We start from the raw sequence: 23,498 nt of genomic DNA, 5'->3' as shown, positions 1-23,498 counted from the left end.
TTGGGTATGTTGATGAGCTCTGAGATTTATCCGCTGCCTGGGGAAGAAAAAAAGTTGAGCGTTATTAATTGCCAAAAAATACCATCCTCCACAAAGAGGAAGTAAGAGGAACAATTGAAATTCGTGTCAGGGACCATTCAGCAACCCTCACGAATAGCTTACCACGAAGATGTGGGATAGTATTCTTTGAGGAATTGTGGTGTTTCTTTGTGTCCTCTTAATTTCTTTTCCTTCCTCTCCTTTTTTCATTCCTTTTCCATTTTCTCTCCTGTTGCCTTACAGTTTGTCTTGTGTTGTTTATATGCAGATTTTCTTCTCCTGCCTGATACTAAGACAGTGTAAGAATTGTCTTTTGTAAAGCACAGAAACTGGAATTCCCACAGGGTGCCAGTCTCTTTGGAAAAGGGTAACTAGTGCATAAATTCTGATTTTTATCTTAGCTAAAATAAATACTGTAATCAACTGCAAACTTCAAAGATACTGAACTATGTGCAGGAGTTGCATAACACAGTAATCCCCTTCAAAAATCTTGTTAGAAGGGAGGACATCTGCACTAAAAGCTACCTTGGCATATCATGTAGGTTAGAAGATGGATGCTTGAATACAAAGTTGAAGGCCAGAGGCCCATGTTCACGTGCCCTGAAGTCTCTCTCAGTCTATGTACTTGGTAGTTTCTGCATGCCAGGGATGTCATTTGAGCTAGACAAAAGTAAGTGGCACCATGGCTGTACTCCACCTCGGTCCCACTACAAAAACTTCTGCTTTTTTATCCACAAAAGGGTATTATCCACAAAAGGGTATTATCCTATCAAAGAAGCAAGTTTGATTGTTTTGCCACGATTTAACCTTGATAAATCCATATTTGCTGTTTCTCAGTTTTTTTTCCTTTCAAGTTTTCCTTTCTTTTAACTGCAAGTGTCATTAAACCACACTGTGTGTTCTTTCTGTGTAAAGCTGAGCACTGATGAGGAGGATGCTCTTTATGGCTTCTACCCTTTTGTAGAAGCATAATCTCTGGTTCACCCAGTTCCCAGGACATCTCTGTTTTCTGCTGCCTTACATTTTATGAGTTGCAGGTTAATATAAATTAACAAACCACTAAGCTTTGAAGTGCTTAGTTTATTCATGGAAGGAGTTTGGCTTCATCCTTGCTGTCCCACAGAGGGAGTTCATGTAGACAGGAGGACGCTCACCAGGGCCATATTCCCACCCCAGCTTTTGGGGACCAGTAATTCAGACCCCAGTGAAGTTGGTGTGATTATGCACATATGTACAAGCTGGAATTCACATGCCTTGCAGACCATTCCTCTACTGAGATACCTTGGCCATCACTCCAACTACATTCTGCAATGCCTCAACCCATGTTAGTTTATCAGACAAGTTTGTTCTCATTGCCAAAACTAAACCTTTTCAGGAGATGTGAAGCCAGATCTAGTTTTAACACTTAACTGGCTGAAAAGGTTTTACTAAAATTGCTCATGTGCCTGAGCAGTTTCCACAAAAACTTAAAAATATAGGTTGGCAGCATCAATGACAAATCGAACAAATCTCATTAATACTTTTCTAACAAGTACTTATTTTGCATTTTAAAATGTCCCTGTATTCTGTTCTATCAAGGAAGACTTATATTTTTCTTTTCTAAATCCATTGCTATGGCATATGCTATCAGTGCAGTTACTGATTGAATTTAGGCTGGTTATGGTTAATTTGTGTTTAGATTCATTAGTTCTTGCCTATTCACTTACTGTGCAAGTCAGATAATACTGGAGATCTCTTAAAGACCGATTTCTCCCTTTGAAACGAAGAAAGATTTTATTGAGTCACAATTGGTTGCAGTTACTCTGCTTCATAGGAAACTTAGTTAAAAATAGAGGAATTGGGGTTTTATGGTCCCAAAATGAGCAGTGAGAACCTGTAATTCCCTGGTTGTTTAAGCATGTGCACTCTAATTTATTGCAGCTATAACCAGAGCATTAGACAATGTGACCTATGAGAAAAACACTGAATAGGTTAGTCATAATTAGCCCAGGGAACAGAGAACCAAAGGGGAGAGAGAAGGGAAAGTTAGGAGAGGTGTTTTCATTGGTATAAAAAGTTGCACAAGAGTGGAGAAAATCTGTGTTACAAATTCATAGTGGCTACAAAGAGAATAAACCCTGGCTACATGTGGAAGACTCAGTTTAGACATGAAGAAAGCCAAATTTCCTATGTAAGATTGTGTTTGATTTTCACAGATCTTGTGTGAGTCTTTGAACCATTTTTATCTGTGTCAGTCTGTTAGCAAATTGCAGAGTTGTGTTGAATAACTTCCCTTTCATTTCACTGGGCAGCAGAGGCTGTCAAAGCTGCATATTGTGAAAAAATGTGCAAAGGGAAGGGACTGATCTGAATAAATTTCTCACTTGGTGTCTTTGAGAAGAATATTCCTTACTGCCTTTTACACGATTTGGTCACAAAACCCTCCCAGATTAAAGAATTCATTCACATATAAATCCAAGAATTTTCCATGGCCTGTTGAATGTAATAACAGGCAGTTTACATAGAACTAGAAAAGCTGTTGTATGATTCTCTTCAGCATGTACAAAAATTCTAATGCAATGTAATAAATAATTTGTTCAGAAGCAATACCTGAAACAGTGTTCTTTGAGGGGCAGTTGTGTGTGTGTCGTGTGTGTGTTTAATTCCACTTTGCTTGGGGAGCCTACTTGGGAATGAGGGCTATCAGCCTCTTAAAGCAGAATCAAATTAGTGATTTGTGACATGAAGGCTGGTTTGCACAGTGATGGCCCTAATGGGTTACTTAGTTCCACGTCAGCTGGCACTGATCATTCAGTTGAACATTATTGGTTACTGAGTGACTTAATGTGGGTGGATGAGTGTTCTGGGCATCTGAAGCCTCTTGATAATTAAAAGCAGGAATGAAGGTAATGGATATAGGATTCATTGCTAGGGTGGTTTTATTTCCATTGTCTTAATGTCTGGGAGGAATAGCTGCTAAAACTGAGAAACTTCCACTTAATAATAAGTCATATGTGGGAAGGACGACGGCAGCAGTACCTGCACTCTGAGAAATGGGCTGTGCATTACACTGTGCATTTTTGAATTATGCATTAGTTTTTGATGGACAGGACTATTCTGTGTATCTTTTTTAAAGATGATCTGTTTTACTGGCAGGTCAGATGAGAGGGTCAGTTGAGAATGAAGAGACTTGAACATATCTTGAGGTTGTAGGTAATAATTTCATCTACTCCAGTTTGAGAAATGTGCTTATCATTGGCAACCTCTTGCTAAGGGATATATTAATCTATTCAAGGAATTTTTTTTTTAAGTGTGATCATTTAGCATAATTCGTTTAAGAGAAACAGATTGATTTGGCGTGTTGGAGCAAAATCTTTGCTGAAGGAGCTACCATTGCTCAGACTTTATTCATCTGATAAACCTGCATTTCTTGTGGAATTATGAATTGTCTGGTATTTGTCTTGTTTCTTGTCCTTTCTGAGCATCAAAATGTCTATTTGAGACAGTCAAACTTTGAGGTATTCACTGCACCTTTTTTATTTAACATATTGATATATTCCAAAAGCAGTTTCTTATCTGCATTTCATTGGCCAGTCTGTCTTGAAACAGTGTTTTTTGTTTTGACTTTGGGAATGAGGTTTTGGGATATACTGTCTGTCTCCAAAAAAAAAAAAAAAAAAAAAAAGGAGTTTTCTAGATAGGAGAGGGAGTTTCTGTGGGAAGGCAGAGGCTGTATCAGGTGGTTTTAAACTGTAATTTCAAATCTCTGGTTCACAGAAGTAGGTTTATCTTACCACACCTCACTCCTCCCTGTCCCATGGAAGAAACATTGTGGAAAGTGAGATGAAAATGCAAAGGAAATGTTAAAATTAAAAGAAAAGGCAAACAAGCCTGAAAGATGAGGAAGAAAGAAAAGATTTTTGTTTAAAGTAACAATCTCACTAAGGGGATCTTCATTGTAACCATTCCCTCTGCTTTAGGGGTTTCCACGAACAGGGGGTTAACTGGCTGTGTCACCAAAGCCTCTCAGGATGGAGACCACACAACCTCTCTGAGCAGCCTTCTCCACGCTGGGCTGTCCTCACAGGGTGAACATTCTCCTTATGGCCAGGCTGAAGCACTCTTATTCCCACTTACACCTCTTACCTTTCATCCTTCCACAGAAGGCAGAACAAGTGCAGTTGCCTCAGCCTCTCCTTGTAAGACCAGTGTTCCAGCCACCAACTGCCCTGATGGTCCTTTGCTGACCTTGTGCTTTGAGTGGGGGCCAAAACTGGCAGCAGCATTCAGGGTCTGTCTAACCAGAGCCAGGTAGAGGCAGATAGTGGTGTCCCTCAGTGTGCTCACTCTGCTGTGGTTCACACAGCCCAGGATGCTGTTTGTGTGCGTTGCTGCCAAGACACACTTTGGCTCATGCCCAGTATTCTGTGTGCCAAGAGCCCCAAGTCCTTTTCAGTTGGTCTGCTCCCAACTCAGACAGCCCCAGCTTGTTTTGTTTGTAGCTTCTACCTTCCTAAGTGCCAGTATTTGTATTTTTCTGTGGTGAATTTTAGAAGTTTCCTGTCAGCCCGTTCCTCCAGCGTGCATAAATTCATCCCAATGGCTGCCCTGCCCTTGAGTGTTCCCCCATCTGGTGTCATCTGAAAACCTGCTGAGTGTGCACTCCATCACCTCCTGCAGACCCTTGGTAGGAATGTCATACAGGACTGGTCTTAAGATAGACATCTGTGGGACTGGTGTTGTTCCCAGGCACCAGGAGGGATACAACCCCTGAACCACTGCCCTCTGAGCCTGACCATCCGACCAGTTTTCATCCATGCAGTTGTTAACCATCTGAAGTCTGATGTCCCAGCTTGGTTACAGAAACAGGGAGATGGTGTGGAGAGCCTTTCTAAATGATAGTCACTGTTCTCCCCTCACCTAGAAATGTGGGAGGAAGCAGTCAGGTTGAAGAGGCATGATTTACCCTTGGGAAATCCATGATAACTACTCCTAGTCACCACCGTGTCCTTCATGTACCTGGAAGCGTGTTCCAAGAGGAATCAGTCCATGACATTCCCAAGGACTGATAGGAGGGTGAGCAACCCATGCTTTGCCTGTTTGTTCTTCTGTCCTTTATTAGAAATGGGAACCATAAGGAATTTTTGCAGAGTCAAAATGCAAAGCATCTCTCTGCTTGCCTTTGGAGGCCTACAGTAATGATGTTTTAGGCTACCTTTAATACACACAGATGAGATAGACAAACAAGGTTTATTCTCTTCTCGTTGTCAAATGTTGGAGTAAAGTTTAGAAATGAAGTCTTCTCTTTCAAACACAACTATAAAACTGGTAGGCCATATATAATTTACTTTATAACGCTTACTAGCAAAAGAACAATGGCTCAATTGGCTTTTCACTATCTGTTTTCAAATAACTTAAGAAGTATTTCCATTCTGAAGGAAATGTCTTAATTAACTTCCCACTAGATGGAGCAAATGTATGTCAACCCAGCAGAGGAATCAGGGAATACATTTTAGATCAGCAGAACAACAAATCACTTCTATTAAAAACTACTGTTCTTGTTAATTATTCGTTTTCTGAGTTTAAAATGGAAGCTTCTAAACCATGTGGTGAAGTTTCCCACTTCATAAGCATAAGCAAAGGATACACTTTGCATGGAACTGTGTATCAGTTGTCATGGTTTTCATGGAATGAAGGCAGGGACTTGGGTTACAAGAGGTGTATGATTGTAATAGCTGTGTTTGATCATATTTTCTGCTGTTGTTATTTGAGATTTGAAATTCTTTTCTAAAAGTCATACTGAAAAAAGTGCTTCCTTGAAATGGAAAAAAGTAAAGAAGCTTTCAGGTTCCTATGTGAGTCCTCAGGTACCTGATCAAGGATTTGTACCCCTGAAATCTTAGCCTCTTTTCTGGTCACTCTATTGGTTTTATAAAAACTGCTTTTTTGTTTATAACTTTACCCTTCTTGTACCTTTTGACCCTTATGGCTACAGTACCATTACTAGTTGGGATTTTTAGGCAGCTTTCAAGTTTTGCCCAACTTTTTGGACTTAAATATGTGTTCAGAGCTTTTGCACAGCATAACTAGGTCAGTATTTTCAGGAATAAGTCTCCCTTTGAATGGCTGTAGGCAATGCCACACTCTCACATAATGCCTACAGTACCATCGGGGAAAGGAAAGGGGAAGGAATGAAAGCAGGGCTGAAATGCACATTTCCAGCAAAAAAAAGTGTAGCTTAGGATAGAAAATGGGTGCTAAAACTCTCTGTGTCAATTTACTCAGCTGTGCCAACTTCACAGTTTTTATTTAAAAGGATTTTCAGAAGGCAGTACTCAAAAATTTCACTTTAAACTTTTCAGTTACACTCCTCAGCTCAGATCTTTCCGATCTCCTGGCCATTTATTGAGAAGGCTATTATCCTAATGTGTGCTCAGTGAGGACTAAAAGCACAGGAATTGTCACATGGAATCAAATCTAGCTGTTTCTAATCTTTACTTTTCTTGTCTTAACCTCCTGAAGCAGAATGTTGTAAGTTGTCTTGCTGTTAAACGGGCAAACAAAATCTCCTGGCATCCAGTAATAACAAAGCAACTTCTGTCCCACACTGTGAGTTCACAGCATTTATTATTTTTAAAACCTCAGCTCTTTACTGTATAATGTAATCTTTTATTATTGAAAATACTTTCATCTTTCAGTGTTGAAGGTTGTTATTTAATCTCATAAGTAATAAAGTTCTTTGGTCTTCACCAGAGTTTACATTCTCACTAATCTTACCTGGAATTACAGCTTAAACATAAAAAAAATATTTTGCAAAATTTTCTCCTTTAATAACAAGAAATATTTATCCCCTACATTTACAAATGAACTATTTGTAATGTCTACAGGCTACGTCAGGAGAATGATTTTACTATTACTTGATGACAAATTCCTTGCCAGCTTGCTGACAATACTGCTGTCAAAGGCAGAGTTCTGATCTCTGGTTTAATTAATCATTTGTTAGCTTTACATTAATAATATCACATGTAATGTGGTATGCAAAAGATGTCATTTTAAGGGGAGTGCCAAGAATGGATTTCAAGAATGATCAATATGATAATTTTTAATAGAGGGGATGGTATTTGCCATAGCATTGAGGTGTCACAATATTGACAGATTAAGAACATAGGATTTTAATTTGCCCTTTAGAATGTGGGGTTTATTGTTCTCAACACTCAAAGTAATTGCTTTTAGTGAAAACCTGAAAAGTACTTTTAATGACTAGACAGCAACAATTATATGAGGTTCTTACTAAATTAGTCATCAAAAATAAATAACACTTGCACTTTCTTGTTCTCTTTCTGATGCTTGAAAACTCTTGCTCTGGCAGTCTGTCATCTGGCAGAATTAAGTGTGGGATAATGGTGGTGTTGTGACTAACACACAAAAATATCAGCCACTAGCTAAATAATTGCAGAGCACAGTATTTGAGCAGTTGTGATACATGTACCATAGTTTGTTACACTGAGTGACATGCAGCTTGACATGATGGAATTTTCAAAATGCGGGCATTAGACAAATGCCCACAGTAGAATAGATAATCTCTTTAAACCCATTGTGTGCTCAGTGGAGAACATAATAGACGAACTCTGATCCTCCTGGAGTGCATACAAGCATTTCTGTTGCTGCTGTGGTATTTACACAACACAAATAGCTGCATTTGCAGGAGTATAATAAAGACATCACTCATCAACTCAGCTCCTCTGAAGGTGTTAGTCTGCTCTGCATTTTAGTATTGATTTGAGAAAAACAATGAGTGATGAGGCTGTTGAAACCAACATAAGATAAAGCATAAGAGCATATAATGACATTTTAAAGGTCAGCATTTAATTGAATGTTAGATAAAAGTAGATAGCTCCCTTTCACCTCATGGTGCCTCTTTTTCCACATTTGCATTGTGTATCTTGAGATTTTAGACTTGGCTCTGCATTATTTTCCAACAACCTTTATTTGCAGGATTGATGGTTTTGTGGATACATGTGAATATTAAAAAAGAATGATCTAGTTGAAGTTGTTTGCATAATCACTTTTGAGGAGGGTTTTCATTAAAAAAATTGTGTCAGAGAAAATGCTGTGAAACCTAGTCAAGCACGTTGTTCTACAAAGCTTGGATTATAAAGCAAACATGCCAAAAAGCCCATTTGCAACCAGTTTGGAAAAACTGGCAGAGTTCTAAAGACTGAGGCCAGACCTTGGTTTTATTAATTATTCTCTTTAAAATCCTAGTAGAAAAGCAAATGAAAAGGTTTGTCATCAGAGAGTGTTTTTCATTTCGTAGATGAAAAGGTAATTCATATCTTGAAATCACCCAGGTGCAGTAGTAATGACTTGCTGTTGCAGCTTGAAGTTGAATACCAGGAAAGTGCAAAATTCGTCAGTATTAGACTTTGCTATAAATATGACTTTGTGTCCTCAGCCTGAGCCTTCAGTAACAAAAGCATTGAGAGTGCAGATTTATTAGGATCACTGAAATGTGAAAAAGAATACATGCAACTTGTATGTAGTTGCAGCAGCAGTAGTAATGTAATTACAGCCTTAAATGTGTGTGTAGGGATATCCTTGAATGCGTTTTTGTCAGGATCAACAAAGGCTTTTCACAAATGATGGAAATCTCTCTTGGACCCCTGTGCCAGGAGCCTGTGGCAGTGTCCTGTCCCCTCTCACACCTCTGCCCTTGCAGCCAACTGTTACATTACCTTGTTTGGAGGCTGCTCAGGCTTCATTTTCTAATGAATTCCTCCCCTCCTCCAGCACCCCAAGGGAAGACTGTTCAAGAGTTCTGCTCCTTTGGCTGCTGGAGCCAACATTTTTCCTGTTTAAATTTATTTCTAAACTCTGTTTCCCAGTGTGCTGCACACATGAGTTTGTGGGTTGTTACTGGCTGGAGTCTTGTGCAGGATTTCATTTTACCTCAGTGTTCTTCCTAACATTTACTGTAAATTCCATACTTTGTATGTCTTAATAGGGAATTTGCTGTCTTGTGTTCATCCTGTCACCACCTACAACACCCAACTCTCTTCCTCTTCTGTCCCTTGCTGTTGCTGAGGCTCCTCTTAGGAAGGTTATCTGCACTGTATGTCAGAGCCCTAAATACTCAACCTTAAACAATATTTCCAACTTCCTTCCATGATTCTAACTGCAGTCCTCAAGCTCTGCTATTCTCTCTGGGCAAGATTTCTGATTATTGATGGTAGCACCCTATTTTGTGTTGCAAGCCCTCACAGTTCACACCTGTTCAAACATGCAATCATCAAACATTCCTGTTGAATATCCACATGTTTGCAAATGGATATTCATAAAAACAGTTACATGTCTGACTCAGGTATTTAATAAATAATCATGAGAGCAACATGAAAATTACATAAAACAGCTTTTAAGGAGAGAAAACAATTGAGTAACTACTTCTGTTCTCATTATTATGGTGGTGTTTTTTTTCAGTTTTTGGTGCTTTGTATCTGAAAATGATGATAGTTTGTGGTTTGTGATTGAAAGTTTGATAAATCACGTTTCTTTCTGGTTGAAATTTTGTCCTTAGTCTTTAATAACTGGATAGGTTTGGGTTTTTTTTCTGAATTCTGTAGTAGCAATAATTCAAAACCTGGGAGATCTGGACTTTGGAGAGAAGAGATTCAATGGGAGTCCACTCTTCTGGCTGGAAAAATGGGCTTTCTGCGAAGAACTTCTTGTCCCATCCGCAAATAAATTTTACTAACCTGAAAAGCGCATATACATTGTTTTAAAAAAAAATTAGTTTTCTGACAACATATATAACAGGAGGGGGTTAGGTGAGCACACTTGCACTTAGACCCTGAGCCATCATTCTGCAGATGAATAAAGAGTTGGAGAGGGAATCCCTGTGCCAGTGCAGCTGGAAAGAGATCTCTGTTCTATGATCTGCAGTTTTGAAAGTGCCAGATCAGATCAATATAATGATGATTTTTTCTTTGGGAAGCTTTCCTGAGACTTGTTTATAGGTGTATTATACCAGAGTCATTTTGCTGACCTCTTTGCTTTCAAGGTTTCCATGATGAGGCTGGTAATATTTACACAGCTCAACTTCACAGAAAAATAGTATTAATGTGACTGTCTTTAAATGATTAACCATTCTGCCCTGTCCCAACATTTTATATTCCATGTTTTACAGAAGAAACCCTATCCTGGAAATGTGGGATTGTCAAAGATTCCCAAGGTGTCTGTTCACCTAGGAAGAAATGGTGCTCTGCTATCCTGAATCCAGCTTTATAATCACTGGGGGAAAAAAATTGTAACTAATTTATTAAAACCTAAGAATGACAATAGTCTAATTTTTTTTTTTTTTAAATAATGACCCAAGTATAGTGTAGCTTTAAAAGAAAGTGACTTTTTTATATAGAAGCTGAATCAAGGCTATTATCTGCCTGAGGGCCCTGGTCAGTGTAATCCTGAGAAGCTGAAGTTACTCTGTTTTAATAACCTTTCTGTTATTGGTCCTCTAATAAGTGTCTGTATGTGTTTCAATTCAAGTGAGTTTGTGATTTTTTTTTTTATTGCAGGGACATCCACCCACAACAAAATCTTATTTTGCTTCCACACTGCAAATTTTTCAAACAACTTTTGTCTAGTAACAGCCTTTGGATACTGTGGAATTCTTACCATGTCTAATTCCAGGTTTAAAATTGAGACTTCACAACACTGGTAGTCTTTGCCTGAAAATAAGATGTTCCTTTTCCCACTTCACCAGTGTAGCGCCACGCTCATCTTCACCCCAAAAATTGGTGGTCTGTTTTCTTGAGGAAGTTTAGGTGTCTTTTTTACCACCTTGGTAAAGTGGTAGGTGTCTTTTATTATTTCTACCACCTTGTGCACCAGCTTGGGGTTCTTTATTTCTTACAGTGTTACCTCACAGTTCTTTCCCAAATGGTACACATGCACGCAGGTGGATTTATTCAGTTTAATATATTTAATATAATTACCATTCTGTGGACCCAGAAATAAAATGACAGAACCCTACAGTGCCCCTCACAACAGATCTTCTTTGTATATAACTTGACAGTAAAAATATGAAGGTGAGAACATAAAGCAATTCCGGATTAAAAAAATTATATTCGACTTTTTTGATAATTGGGTAAAAGTAATGACTGAGTTTCTTTCTGCCTGTCTTTTGGTAAGGTTAGTCCTGCCCTTGGCATGTTTCTCTTGGCACGTCAGACTTTTGGGGTGCTAAGAACACCTGGATCTTCTAGATCTCAAGCTGATAGTAGATCATTCAGTAGTAGATTTCTCACTACTTAAGTAGAATTTGGTTCTATGTATTTTTGGTTCTTAAAAATGTGAAGTTACTTGATAAAGGAAAATTTCTTCAGTGCCCTGTTGCATTGGCAGAACCAATATTATGCTTTAAATAGTTCATAATCCTGGAAATTTTTGTGTGCTTTATTGTGCTGTGTTTTTTTAATGTAAGTAAACTTGCTTTTAATGTTTTATTTATTGTCCTTTATAAAGTCATGGTCATTGTGATTTTCTTACTATATTATTTATGATAAAATGTCAGAATTCTGCATAACCCCCCTTTCTTTTAATATTTTTTGATAAGTGGGAAGGAGTAAATAAATCTGAAGATCTTGATTGTATAGAAAAATGCTCTTGCATAAATTAAACAGACTCACAGGATTAAATGGCACTTTAGGTGGCTAGGAGGAACAGACAGTGACATATGAAATAATGCCACGTATACAAATAGCAAATTAGGGCCACTTAATTTTTCCTGTAGTGCAGGAACTTGTGCTGCTTGATGGAATTGATAAGTGACACATTCAGAATCCCTTTTTGCCATGTAAAGGTTTCTTGTAAGACATGTAAGTCATTTAAGTTTCTAGCAGCAACAGCACGATATTGAAACACAAAGTTTGGTAGCTGCTGGAAGGGGGTTGGTTTTTGTTTGTCAGACGTTATCTTAGTTCGACACGAGTAGCAAAGTTACCAACCACAAAGGAAAATAACCCATTTCTGCATTTTTTCTGCAGACACCTGAGGAACTGGAAGATGTGTCTGACCTGGAAGAAGACCATGATGCACGTAGTCGTACCAGTATCCAGACTGAAGGGAAGACTGACAGGGTACGTATCACACCAGCTGATGCTCAAAGAGCTGGGACCAGGGAAAAATGCTACTGTGTTACTGTTCCTGTGAAGCCATTTAAAGTCATCCAGTGAATCATTAAAATCTTTTTCAGCTCTTAATAGATTTCTGAAAGTGTGTGGAGGACATAAAGCTGATGTGTATGACCTGAAACAGAAAGAGACTGCAATTAAGTTGGAAATACTTTGTGAACGTACAATTAAACCGAAAGTTACTGAATAAAATTCCAGCAGGTTACAGTTTCATAAATGTGGCTTGGTCTAATAGAGGCTGAATTAATAAGGAATGGTTTTTACAAGGGTCTTACTGAAACCTGCAGTGTGTGTTAACCAAAAATAAGCTCTGCATATGAGAGACTTCACATGCACAGAAGAGAAAGGGATATATCTGGAACCTGAACCACTGCAGTATGTGAGTTACAGACATTTCCTGCTGTGTTCATGTGTGCACCTGTTCTGTAGTTTATTGCTTAACTAGGGAATTCATGAGGAGGTATGAAGAACTTCCTACAGCATTGGACAATGTCTGTATTTCTAGAGGTTCAAAATCTGGCATTCCTGTTGTAGCATCATTTAACCTCAGGACTCGACTGCATTGCTTGGTTTTGTTTGTTGTTTACACTAAAACATTTTGAAGAGCTTGAGAACATTTTTGAGACAGCTATAGTTTTCTTAGTACAAAGTCAAAGTATTTAGCAAACATTCGTCTTCTTTATGTTTCCATTTTAAATAATGTTTCAGCAAAACTGTTCTCTATTCACAGCTTTCTGACATGGAAAGATCCATGGGGCCAGAAGTGTCTACTTCATTACTTGTTTGCTCAATACCTAGAGCAGTAATGGATCTCTCACTCTTGATTGATTCTAGTATTACTCCTGTAATGGAAATTATAAATGATAGAACTAGTTGGGAAAAAGGCAAACTTTTCCGCATGAAAAGAATTATGTCAAAAAATGGTGGTTTAATTCATGTCTGCTTTTCAGCAAACACATTTTTTTATTCAACAAATATTTTCTTTGTTAACACTCTAGATACTAATGAAAAAACATTAACCAAAATGAATGCAGTTCACTTGTGTTGCACTTGTGCATATCATTTTTTAATTAACTGTCAGTTAATTCTTAAAACGTTGTGAGAAGTGTAATAACTGTGTGAAAGACCACCTCATACAGTCTTATTTTTCAATAAACTTAACTGGCAATTAAATTATACTAGCTGCCCTTTGCAATTTAAATCAATCTTTGTGAATGTTAGCACATTTTCCCCAAATTAAAGGCTAAAATTTGTATTGTAGTTAAAAAAGGCAGGGTTTTCCATCAAAATGTCATCCATACAGAACGTCATGAATTTTTTTGGAACAGGTACAGAGGGTGTGCTTGCATATTTTCATAAATATCCCGTAATGAATGCAGTTGAAGGTTTTTTCTCACTGGGAAAGCAGAAGTAGTAGTTTGTAGATATTTACTATCAAAATGTAGTAACAAAAGATCCACTAAAACTTTAAGGATCACATTTTCATACTCGGTCTTCTACTTCTCAAATAAAACGGATTTCAAAGGGAATGCTTTTTGTGAAAAGAAAGCCATAAATAACACATTCCAGACAACTGCACAAAGTGCTGAAGACAGTTGTAGGTAGGGAGGTGGCTGTCCAGAACCAGAGCTATGGCAGAGTTACTGCTGTGGAGAGATATCTCTGGGATGTGCTTTTCCTTGTGCTGCCACGGGGTATTTGTTTAGTCTGCAGTGTCAGTGAATTTGGTGGGGAGGTGGAAGGGACTGTTACAGATAAACTATGGTTAATATATCTGAAAAGAACCTTTATTATAACATTATAGTATGTACTATTTTTTCTTCCATTTCTCCCTAAAGTAATGCAATTGCTGTGAGTGTTCTTTTTTTGTGGGATCTAGATAGCAGTCATGACTTAAAGCCTGATTCTGCATCTTGGAAAAAGTTTTCCTAAATTTCCAAGCTATCAGGGCCATAAATGGCACATTACCTCCCAGAGTAATAGAAAATTATAGCTTTGGCTAAATTACATACATACCCACTCAGCCTAAATCAACATATTGACAGAAACCTGCATACACTTTTTTTTTGACAGATGTTTGAACAAATCCTTTTGCTGCTGCAGCAAATAAGAACAATGATTTAAGGCCTCTTTATTTGGACTCCTATTTGATATTGATATTGATATTTGAAGATTTATACCTAGAACCTGTTTAGCAATATGAAGAGTCTGTATAGAGAAGATAGATTTTGAGGTTTAGACAGAGTTTGTGCCATTTTGTGTTCTGCAGCAGATTTCTGTGCTGTTGGGAAGCTGTTCCATGCAGGGCTGACACCAGGAATGACTGTGTTCCAGAAGTGGTTTGGCAGGATCGCAGAGTAACCTTTTTTCCTCCTTGAGTTTCTTTCTCTTGGGCATTTCAACTACAATAATTCAATTTTATTTATACATATCTGACTCCATACTAGTTCTGCATAACAGCACTCTTGATTCCTCTTGCTTTGTCAAGAGTGTTGTAATTTCTTCTGTGTCACATCTCTCACTGCTCCAACAGGGAACTAGTGCCTTTTTTCTTTCTGTTTTTATCACAACATATAAAACCAGATGTGATGTGTGTATGCCAATTGTAACAAAGGCTACATCTTAACTAGCAAATCTCATTTCCCTTATGCAGGAAACAGTCATGTATTATTAATCACATCTTCTTCAGAATCTATGTCTATAAAGAGAGAGTATAGGTTAGTGGTGAGATATCAGAACTGAGATTTGACCTTGTATTTATGTACCTGACTCATCTTGAAAATGTTACTTCCTTGATCTCTTCCCTCAGATAATTCCATTTTTCTGAGATGAATATGATAGTGCCTGTGGCACCGGCTCACTCTGTGGGATACAAGTTAACTTGGGCAATGTGCTGTGAGATCTCTCAGTGTTTAAACTGCATAGAAATACTCATTGTTTTTTGTAGGGTGATTTTATATTCTTGAGGAAGATCCTTAGGATCAAATCCTTAGCTACTATAAAAACAGGTACTGCTTATGGATCCAGGGGCTAATGCAGTTTTTCTCAGCTGAAAGTTAGACCTCCCTCTGGTTGTTGTGTCTAATTTGTGTAGTCAGCTCTGCAGGCTTATCACACACTAATTTTGCCTGAGGAAATTCATGCCATCATGATCAGAGTAATTCCACTGAGGTAGTTACTGTCTTATTATCATATGATTTTTGTGTTGAAGGGAAGGTCAACTCAGAATTTGCCCCATTCATTTTCAGGCTTAGAAGACAATGTACATGTTAATGGTCAGAGAAAAAATATTCTTAGTGTTTAAAGTTACTAAATTAGTGAAGAGAACAGCATAGCTTCATTTCAGAGTTACTGCTGCAGGATGAGGTGATCATATTGAAGAAGAGGCGAAATGTTTTACCTCATAACATAATCCACTTAGGGATGACAAGAGCAGAACTGCTTTCAGGCAACCACCCACCCACATTGTTTTTTTCAGAGTTCTGCAGGCAGTTTTGTTGAATGCACTGACAAAAACATCTGAGAGTAGGATCATGTTTTGTACAGGTTTGTTCCATACTATGTTTGTGCAACAATTCTGGGCTGATAAAAAATTGGCTCAGTGTGTATTGTGAGTGAGAAAATCCAGGCTGAATTATTTCACTGTTTTGTTTGCATTGCATTTTAAATACAGTGATCAATTATATATGTCTAAAAATATACCGAACTCTAAGAAGAGAGAAGATATATAAAAGCAAACACCAAGAACTGTTGATACTTGCATAAAAAATAGTTAGAGGGGAAGTTAAGTTTGCCATCAAATGAATTAGCTATTCTTATTCAAGTAGCAAATACTTTACATCTAAGTTCCTGCATTAGTAGAAATGCTGGTATACATTAACAGGAAGCATGTGCTATTTTGTAAATAAAAAAGCCAATTTTAGAATATTTAATTGGTTTAATTTTTAACAAAGCCACTCACAAGCATGAAATACTAATAATAAGAATTCAAACATAATGAAAATAACTACTGTAATTTTGAGTAGGTTCTATGAGTAGTAATTTTGGCACTTCATACATAGCAAAAGTAGTCATGATCTATCAAAAGTATTTAATTTTCTAGCCAATTTTTAACCCAATTTCAGTAAAGGGGAGAGATTAAGTTAAGGTCTCAAGGTTGTAGTATATTATATACTATTACAAAGTTTTTTTCTTTATACTTCATATGTGGCAATTAGGCATGTTAGTACTAGTCTTATCTGCAATGGACACAGATATGTGACATTTCTTTTCTGCATGTATAATTTTTTTTTTGTACTTGTACATCCTTTTCCTATGTCCTCTCTCTTTTGAAAACTCCAGGTTAAATAACTCCAATAACCTTAACTTATCCTTTAAGATAGTGGTTTCTCTGTGTCCTTTTGGTCTGTTTTTTCTTTCCTCTGGATGCTCTGCAGCTTCTTAATAACTTCTTAAATTTGGTGTCCAGACTGTTTATATTGCTGAACTCATTCAGCCAGCAGTGGTCTCAGCAACAAGCACTAGTGTAAGGTTTACACTGTTTTCTTCTGTAGGAGAGTTTTGGACGAGGTTTGCCTTTTTACCGACTACAGATCCCCACCCACAGAACTGCCAATAACTGGTTTTGTCTCAGGTCTGTGCGTTTTGGCAACTTTCTTAGGTGTGAAGCCTCGTGCTTTTCTCAGCTGAAATACGTCCCATGATTTTTTTCAGGTCAGTTCTCAAGTTTCTCAAGACTGCTTTGAATTGTAAACCAGGCCTCTTCCCCTGCAAAGGTGTGGTGTGTATTCTGGGTCATCCACGCCATTAGTGAAAATACTGACTAATGCCAGAGTCAGGGCATTCCCTTCAGGACTTTGCCCTCTGGTTTGGTGTCTGTTCTTCATAAGTATTCTGTGAGCAATTTTCTGACCAGTATCACGTCCAACCAATGGCAACTCCATCTAGATCGTATTTCCCTAGATTATTTATAAGGATGACATGAGAACCGGTGGCAAAACTCTAGTGAAGTCCAGATTTATGACGTGTTGTTTTTTCATGTGTAGCCCTGTTAGACCTGGGACAAAGAGAAATGAGATTAATATGACACAGTTGCATCATCTTAGTCCACCTTTTTAGCAGAGGCTGATGCAAAAATGGTATTAAATGGTTTTTTTCTGTTATCTCCCTATCAATTTATCCAATTATATTCTATCTAAATATAGAGGGGGACTGTCATGGCAGCACAAATGAGGCATTCTCTGAACTTGTTCAAAGAATGCTGGACTTCAACAGGCTTGCTACAAGTCTTAAAACTGGGAGAAGACAACTGGGGACAGCAGGTAGTAAACTTATCAAAAGAAACACAGCCTCTCCCTGCTGTCAGTGTCACACACCCACAGACTTCATCTTCTGGGACATGTGTTCCCTTTGCTATAAATTGCTGAATATCCACCATTCTCTTTTTCACTTCTTTATCCAAACTCAAAAAAATTATTCTATCAGGAGAAAAAGTAGGATTCCTTAGATTAGTTTTGGTCTCATGCTCACTTTCCTGATAAAATGGAATCATCGAATCACAGAATGCTTTGGATTGGAAGGGACCTTAAAGACCATCTAGTTCTAAACCCTGCCACAGGCAGGAATGCCAGGTTTGTTCAAGAAAAAAAGCAATTTAAGGTCATGACTGGAACTGTTTTGCAACAATTTGATTGAAATATGTTGCTGTCCTTTGAGTGACTTGGAGGGATCCTGTTCACTTCCACCAGATATTCAGCTGGCTGCAGCAGGAGAACAGGGACAGAGGTGAGGTGGCTCCTTGTGGCTGCTGAGTCTGTGGTGGAAGGAAAAGCTTAGCTCTCAAATAAGGCAAGGCAGGGACATGAATCAGGTCTTTTGGGATCTCTGCCATTATCTTATAACCACACTATGTGAAAAGCAGGTTATTTTGTGTTTTTGCTTCTACAAGCTCTGAAGAGTTTTTCACATGCTCAGTCAGGAGAGTGGGGTTTGTTTCTCTGCATCCTACAAAATTGCAGAAAAACAGAGTTTTCCTCTTTTCTTCTCTGTAGTTACATGACATATTGCAGCCTACAAAGCAAGTAGTGTTAAATAATTTTCAAAGAGAGGTTCTTTGCTCTTGCTTTAATGTATTGTGCTACTTTAGGTTGCTTTTCTTTCCTTCCTGGTTCCTGTAAGTGGTAAGAATTTTGGTGGGGTGGATCTGGCCAGGTTTTAGGGGTCAGGAAAGAAAAAAAAAAAAGGCATGTCAATCTGAGACTTAGGGACAATAATCTTAAATTTATATAGAAGTCACATCCTTAGAGGGAAGCCAGGGACAAAGGTAGGCAAAAGGCCAGTTCTTTGGGTTGGGATCTTACTGGCAAGCAATGCACCAGCGAGAGGAGAGTCAAAATCTTCACCAAGAAGTTACTCCACATGTGTCCTTAAATGGCCTTAAAAGTTCAGTTTCTCTGATGGAGAATTGACTGAAACTTGAAAGGGGCTGGAATGAAAAGAAACACCAATCTCACAGGGTAAGTCAAGTTGCAAATGGAAGAATGCAAATAGCATAAACCCAGTGCTGGAGAATCCAGCTAAAATAAATAGCCTTCTGAGGAGTTAATTCAGGGAAATTAAAGACAAAAATCTATACCTTTTTTGTAATAGAAGAAAGAAAATATCAAAAATAAAACTGCTCCTCTCACCTAGTCTTAATTCTGTTATCTGCTACTGCAATAAAAACATTTTTGTCTTGGAAGTAATGAAAAAGTAATTTTCTCCTGGTGGACAAAATAAACCTGTAGTCATGTAATAGCAGTCATTCAATTTAGATCTTTATTTCACAATTACCATTATGTTGCCTCTTTTGATACAAAATCAAATCTGTGCTTAAAAGGGTGTGTATCCAATTGTTTTATTTTGTTGCTGTGCATGGTTTTAAAGCATTATGAGGGAAAGGAGAGAAAAGACAAGGTCAGAATTATAGTCTCCTTTGCCCCTTTGTTCCAGTGGATAATGTGTCTCATTCCACCTGAAGCTCATTATTGTTGGCAGATAGCAGGATACTGTATGTCACAGCTCCCTCATTAAAATGTCATCTTTCTTGTGGTTTCAAGATCCAGGCCTGTGATCTTGAACTCAAACCAGTACGGAAGCTGGGGGCTGGGAAATAACATAGACATCCACCAATCAGCAAACATGCATCAGAGCATAAAAAGGTCTCTTCCCTCTGTAGCCCAGCTCTTTATTTTTATGTTTCATACCTTTCCCATTGTTGTGGTTTAACCCCAGCTGGCAACTCAGCCCCACACAGCTGCTTGCTCACCTCCCCACCTTGGTAAGGGGCAGGGAATAGGAAGAGTAACAGTGGGAATACTTGAGATAAAGTCAGTTAAGTAGGTAAAGCAAAAGCCGTGCATATAAGCAAAGCAAAACAAGGAATTCATTCCCCACTTCCCCTGGGCAGGCAGGTGTTCAGCCATCCCCAGGACAGCAGGGCTCCATCATGTGCAGTGGTGACTTGGGAAGGCAAATGCCTCTGAATGTCCCCTTCCTTGTTTTTCCCCCAGCTTTATGTGCTGGGATATCCCTTGGGTCAGTTGGGATCAGCTGTCTCAGCTGTGTCCTCTCCCAGCTGCTTGTGTCCCCACAGCCTCCTTGCTGGTGGGGTGAGGTGAGGGGCAGGTGAGGCCTTGGCTCTGTGTGAGCTCTTCTCAACAATAACAAAAACGTGGTTATTTTACCAACATGTGTTCCGGCACAAATCCAAAACAGCCTGTGCTAACTACTGTGGAGAAAATTAACTACCCCAGCCAAAAAACAGCACACCCAGCAAGCTTATCCTACAGCCATGGGGAAAGTGTGTCTTGGTCTTCTCTGGTCTATTTAGTTTTGTGGGGTTTTTTAACAAAACAAGAGAAGTAGTCCTCAAAACAGTTTCACTTTCTAAGTCTGTGACTATAGGGTAATTCTGACCACTGTATGGTGATTCCTTCCACCATTAACCATTCTATGATTCTCTGTGATTCTGTGACTGCAAATTATAACATAGTTACATGTTGGGAAACCTGTAATTTCCAGTAATTTGTATAAAAGAGAAAATTAACCCTATGCCAGAGTGATTCTAGCATAAATAAGATCTCTGAAAAGACATGGCTTGAAAAACATATGCATTACGTATAAGACTGATTGCCTGTTATGTTAATTATAAGTAATTCAGCCACTGCCTTAACTTTCTATTTTATTGATGGTAGGTAATGTTTTATAAACAAGAATAAGTCACAAAATATTTACTGTTTAATTGCAGAGTAATTTCAGTGTGTTAATAGTTGCTGCATGTAGTTGTGAGTTCCTGGTGGCCTGAAGGGGACTGCTTTCCAGGGAAGGTGCTGGATAAGAACCACAGTGGCAGTAGAGCCATCAAGACCAACAAGCCCAAAGGTCTCCCTGCTTCCTGGGATAGGAGGTATTATGAAGGGCCAGGACTTCCATGTGGCCACATAATATCTTGGCCCCTGTCTGCCTCCTGGCCTGTTCCTGACACAGAAGGTTTATCTACCCCTTGTCTGGAGAAGGCTGATGATCTTGGTCATGAAGAAGAACGTTAAGTAAAATATTTCTCTTGCCATTTTCAGGAGTTTTTGGTAACCTTATTCACATACTGATTTCTGACGTGCTCATCTGTTTATCTTCTGCAAAGACAGAATATCCATATTTGAACAATTAAGTCTTTTTTGGCTCTTCAAATGGTAATGTAGAACCTTCTCAGGAGAGAGAACATGCATACCTGAAATTTCTAGGACAATTAACCCTTTTCATTATTTCCTACCCGAATCAACACTGCATTTTGTAACTTGCACATATATCATACTTAAAAACACTTAGGCTCCTTAACCCTAAGAAATAGGAGCAACTGTTAGTCATATTTCATAAAGGCTCTGTGGAAGAATGTATTCTTTCTCTCACTATGTTAATATTAATGGTTTCACAAACACCACTGACCCCATCACACTGAGATAATTTATTTGGCACAACCAGATGATAGCATACAGATTTTGAAATTTAGAAGTGCTCAAACTTGAACAGTTGGCCCAGGCCACAGTGGTTTTAAACTATATATTTAATAATGTACAGCGGTTTCATTTTAAAAAAGAAAAATACTCTGACGTAGATGTTTTACAAATCAATTTATTCTATGTTTTAGGCCAAGATGACTCAACTGCCAGAAGCTGAAAAGGAAAAGATAGCTGAGCAAGTGGCTGACTTCAAAAAAGTCAAGAGTAAGCTTGATGCAGAGATTGAAATATGGGATGATACCAGCAATGACATAATTGTTCTGGCCAAGCGGATGTGTGTGATTATGATGGAGATGACTGACTTCACAAGGTAATTATGCAAAAAAAGAGTCTTCAATATTTATAAATGTTGGAGACCACTGTCATATTGTTCAGGCAGCAAATACTGAGTTTTTAATATCAGGTGACAACATCTTTACAAAATTGAGTGAATAAGCTAATGTAATGCACTAGGGAGTGGTACTGAAGTGTGGGGAGATCTGAATTTTTGAACTGTGCTTGTCCTTATTTTTTTTTTTGTTTGTCCTCTTTTATTAATTTGGTTGGTAGGGTTTTTGTACATCTTTTAGCACTCTATTTCTGTTCTCACTGAAAGGGAAAAAACTCCCGAAATAATCTTGATTTTAGGCCGTAGTTTTGTCTCATCTGTTTCCTTTCTACTTGTATCAGACCATGCTGTCAAGCATGAAAAACACTATACAGAGCCTACCCGTGGCAGTGCACTTTCATACTCATGCATATTTTATATCACATTACCTGCTCTTGCTTTCATCAGAACTCTATCATGCTGCTATATGTAGTTTTGAAGAATGAAGTGTCCTGTAGCAAATAGCTGTCAAAGCTGGCAGTTTTTTCTGCTGCCAGTATATGTTCCATGATGCTCGTTTAGCAGGAAACAATCTTAAATTCAGGAGCTTTCTCTGCCATGCACTGAATTAAATGTTCAGTAAATTTCATCAATGTAATTATACCAAAGGAAGATGGTGATGGTGTTGTCTGCCCTCCTTACCCCCTCCCCAGTCTGGTTAGAAGTAAAATAGTCGCTGACAGGTGGAAGCCTTAAAACACAACCACTCCTGCAAAACACTTAATGTCTCATAAAATAAGTCCATTCATGCAAGGTATGAAGAAAAATCTCAGCCTCTTAGACAAATTCCTCAGGTGTGTAAATGAGCAGCGTTGCATAGAGCTGGACCAGGTAACAAAGCTGGGCTCTGCTCTAGGCTCATTCTGGGGAAGACAGCTGTTGCATTTTATCACACTGGCACCTTCCAAATTCCCCTTCGTGTGAGAAAGATTTAAAGACCTGCATGGGGGACTCTGCAACCTTGTTCTTTTTAAGAGTATATGATTTGTATGGAGACCTTTGAAAAAGAACATTCTATGCCATAAAGTCAATCTTTACAATTAAAGTCACCTCTCTCGCCAAAATTCTTTATATTACCAGCTTTAGATAATCAAAATTAAAAAGGCGAGCTCAAAGTCTTAATTTTATATATATGGCTCTCAGTTGAACACGGCATAATCTGCAGTTTTGAGTCAAAGAGAAGCTCTTTATGAAGTGCTGCTGATATCCAGAGAGTCCATGGAGAACTCTGAAATTACTCTGGTACAATAATTTACTTGAAGGTAAAGTTAAAATGTTTTGTGGAGAGAGAGTGAAAATCCTAGTCTGCACTTCAGAGTGTGGTAGGGAATATGGTACATTGTTGGAAGATGGAGTCTGTTATTCTCTTCCAAATTTTAGGGATTGTATTAATCTTTTTACTTCACAGATGTTTAGATTATAACTTGAGGTGTGCAAGTACATACAAGTATATATTCCTATGTTATGTGTTTAATACTCAAGTTGTTATTTCTTGGGGGGAGGACTATCCTACCAAGTGTTTTCTTCAGTGTCTAGGGCCCTTGGTAACAGAAATCAAGTCACCCTGTAATACAGAAATGGTCTTATGAGATACTTTCTATCTTACCTAACTTTGTCTCACACCTTTATAAAGCTGGTTTTGAACATGTCCTTTAGTAATATGGTTACAAGTTTTGTGTCTATCTGAGCAATAGGTGAACTCCTCTGGCTCTTCCTCTTGTTTACCAAAGGTGGCAGTTAAGTGCCAGCTGGCTTTTTCAATTCCTGCTCTGTAGAAATCTGGGAATAGAATCATAGAATTGTTTAAGGTGGAAAAGTCCTTTAAGATCATCGAGTCCAACCATTAACCCAGCACTGCCTTGTTCATAG

At 38.3% G+C, this 23,498-nt stretch overlaps 1 protein-coding gene across 1 annotated transcript in view; it reads left to right on the top strand.

Annotated features, from left to right (window-relative positions):
• CTNNA3 (catenin alpha 3) overlaps nucleotides 1–23,498 on the top strand; it is a 427,660-nt gene that overhangs the window by 357,084 nt on the left and 47,078 nt on the right. Inside the window, exons 14-15 of the mRNA XM_018079955.1 lie at nucleotides 12,060–12,152; nucleotides 21,391–21,572. Coding sequence (XP_017935444.1) covers nucleotides 12,060–12,152; nucleotides 21,391–21,572 — 275 coding nt within the window. The remainder of the gene's footprint in view (nucleotides 1–12,059; nucleotides 12,153–21,390; nucleotides 21,573–23,498) is intronic.

This window comes from Manacus vitellinus, unplaced genomic scaffold (assembly GCF_001715985.3).
Source record: "Manacus vitellinus isolate BGI_N305 unplaced genomic scaffold, ASM171598v3 scaffold_48_pilon, whole genome shotgun sequence".
Taxonomy (NCBI): Eukaryota; Metazoa; Chordata; class Aves; order Passeriformes; family Pipridae; genus Manacus; species Manacus vitellinus.
Note: the sequence above shows the minus strand (reverse complement) of the source record. Positions and strands in the feature narration are given on the sequence as shown.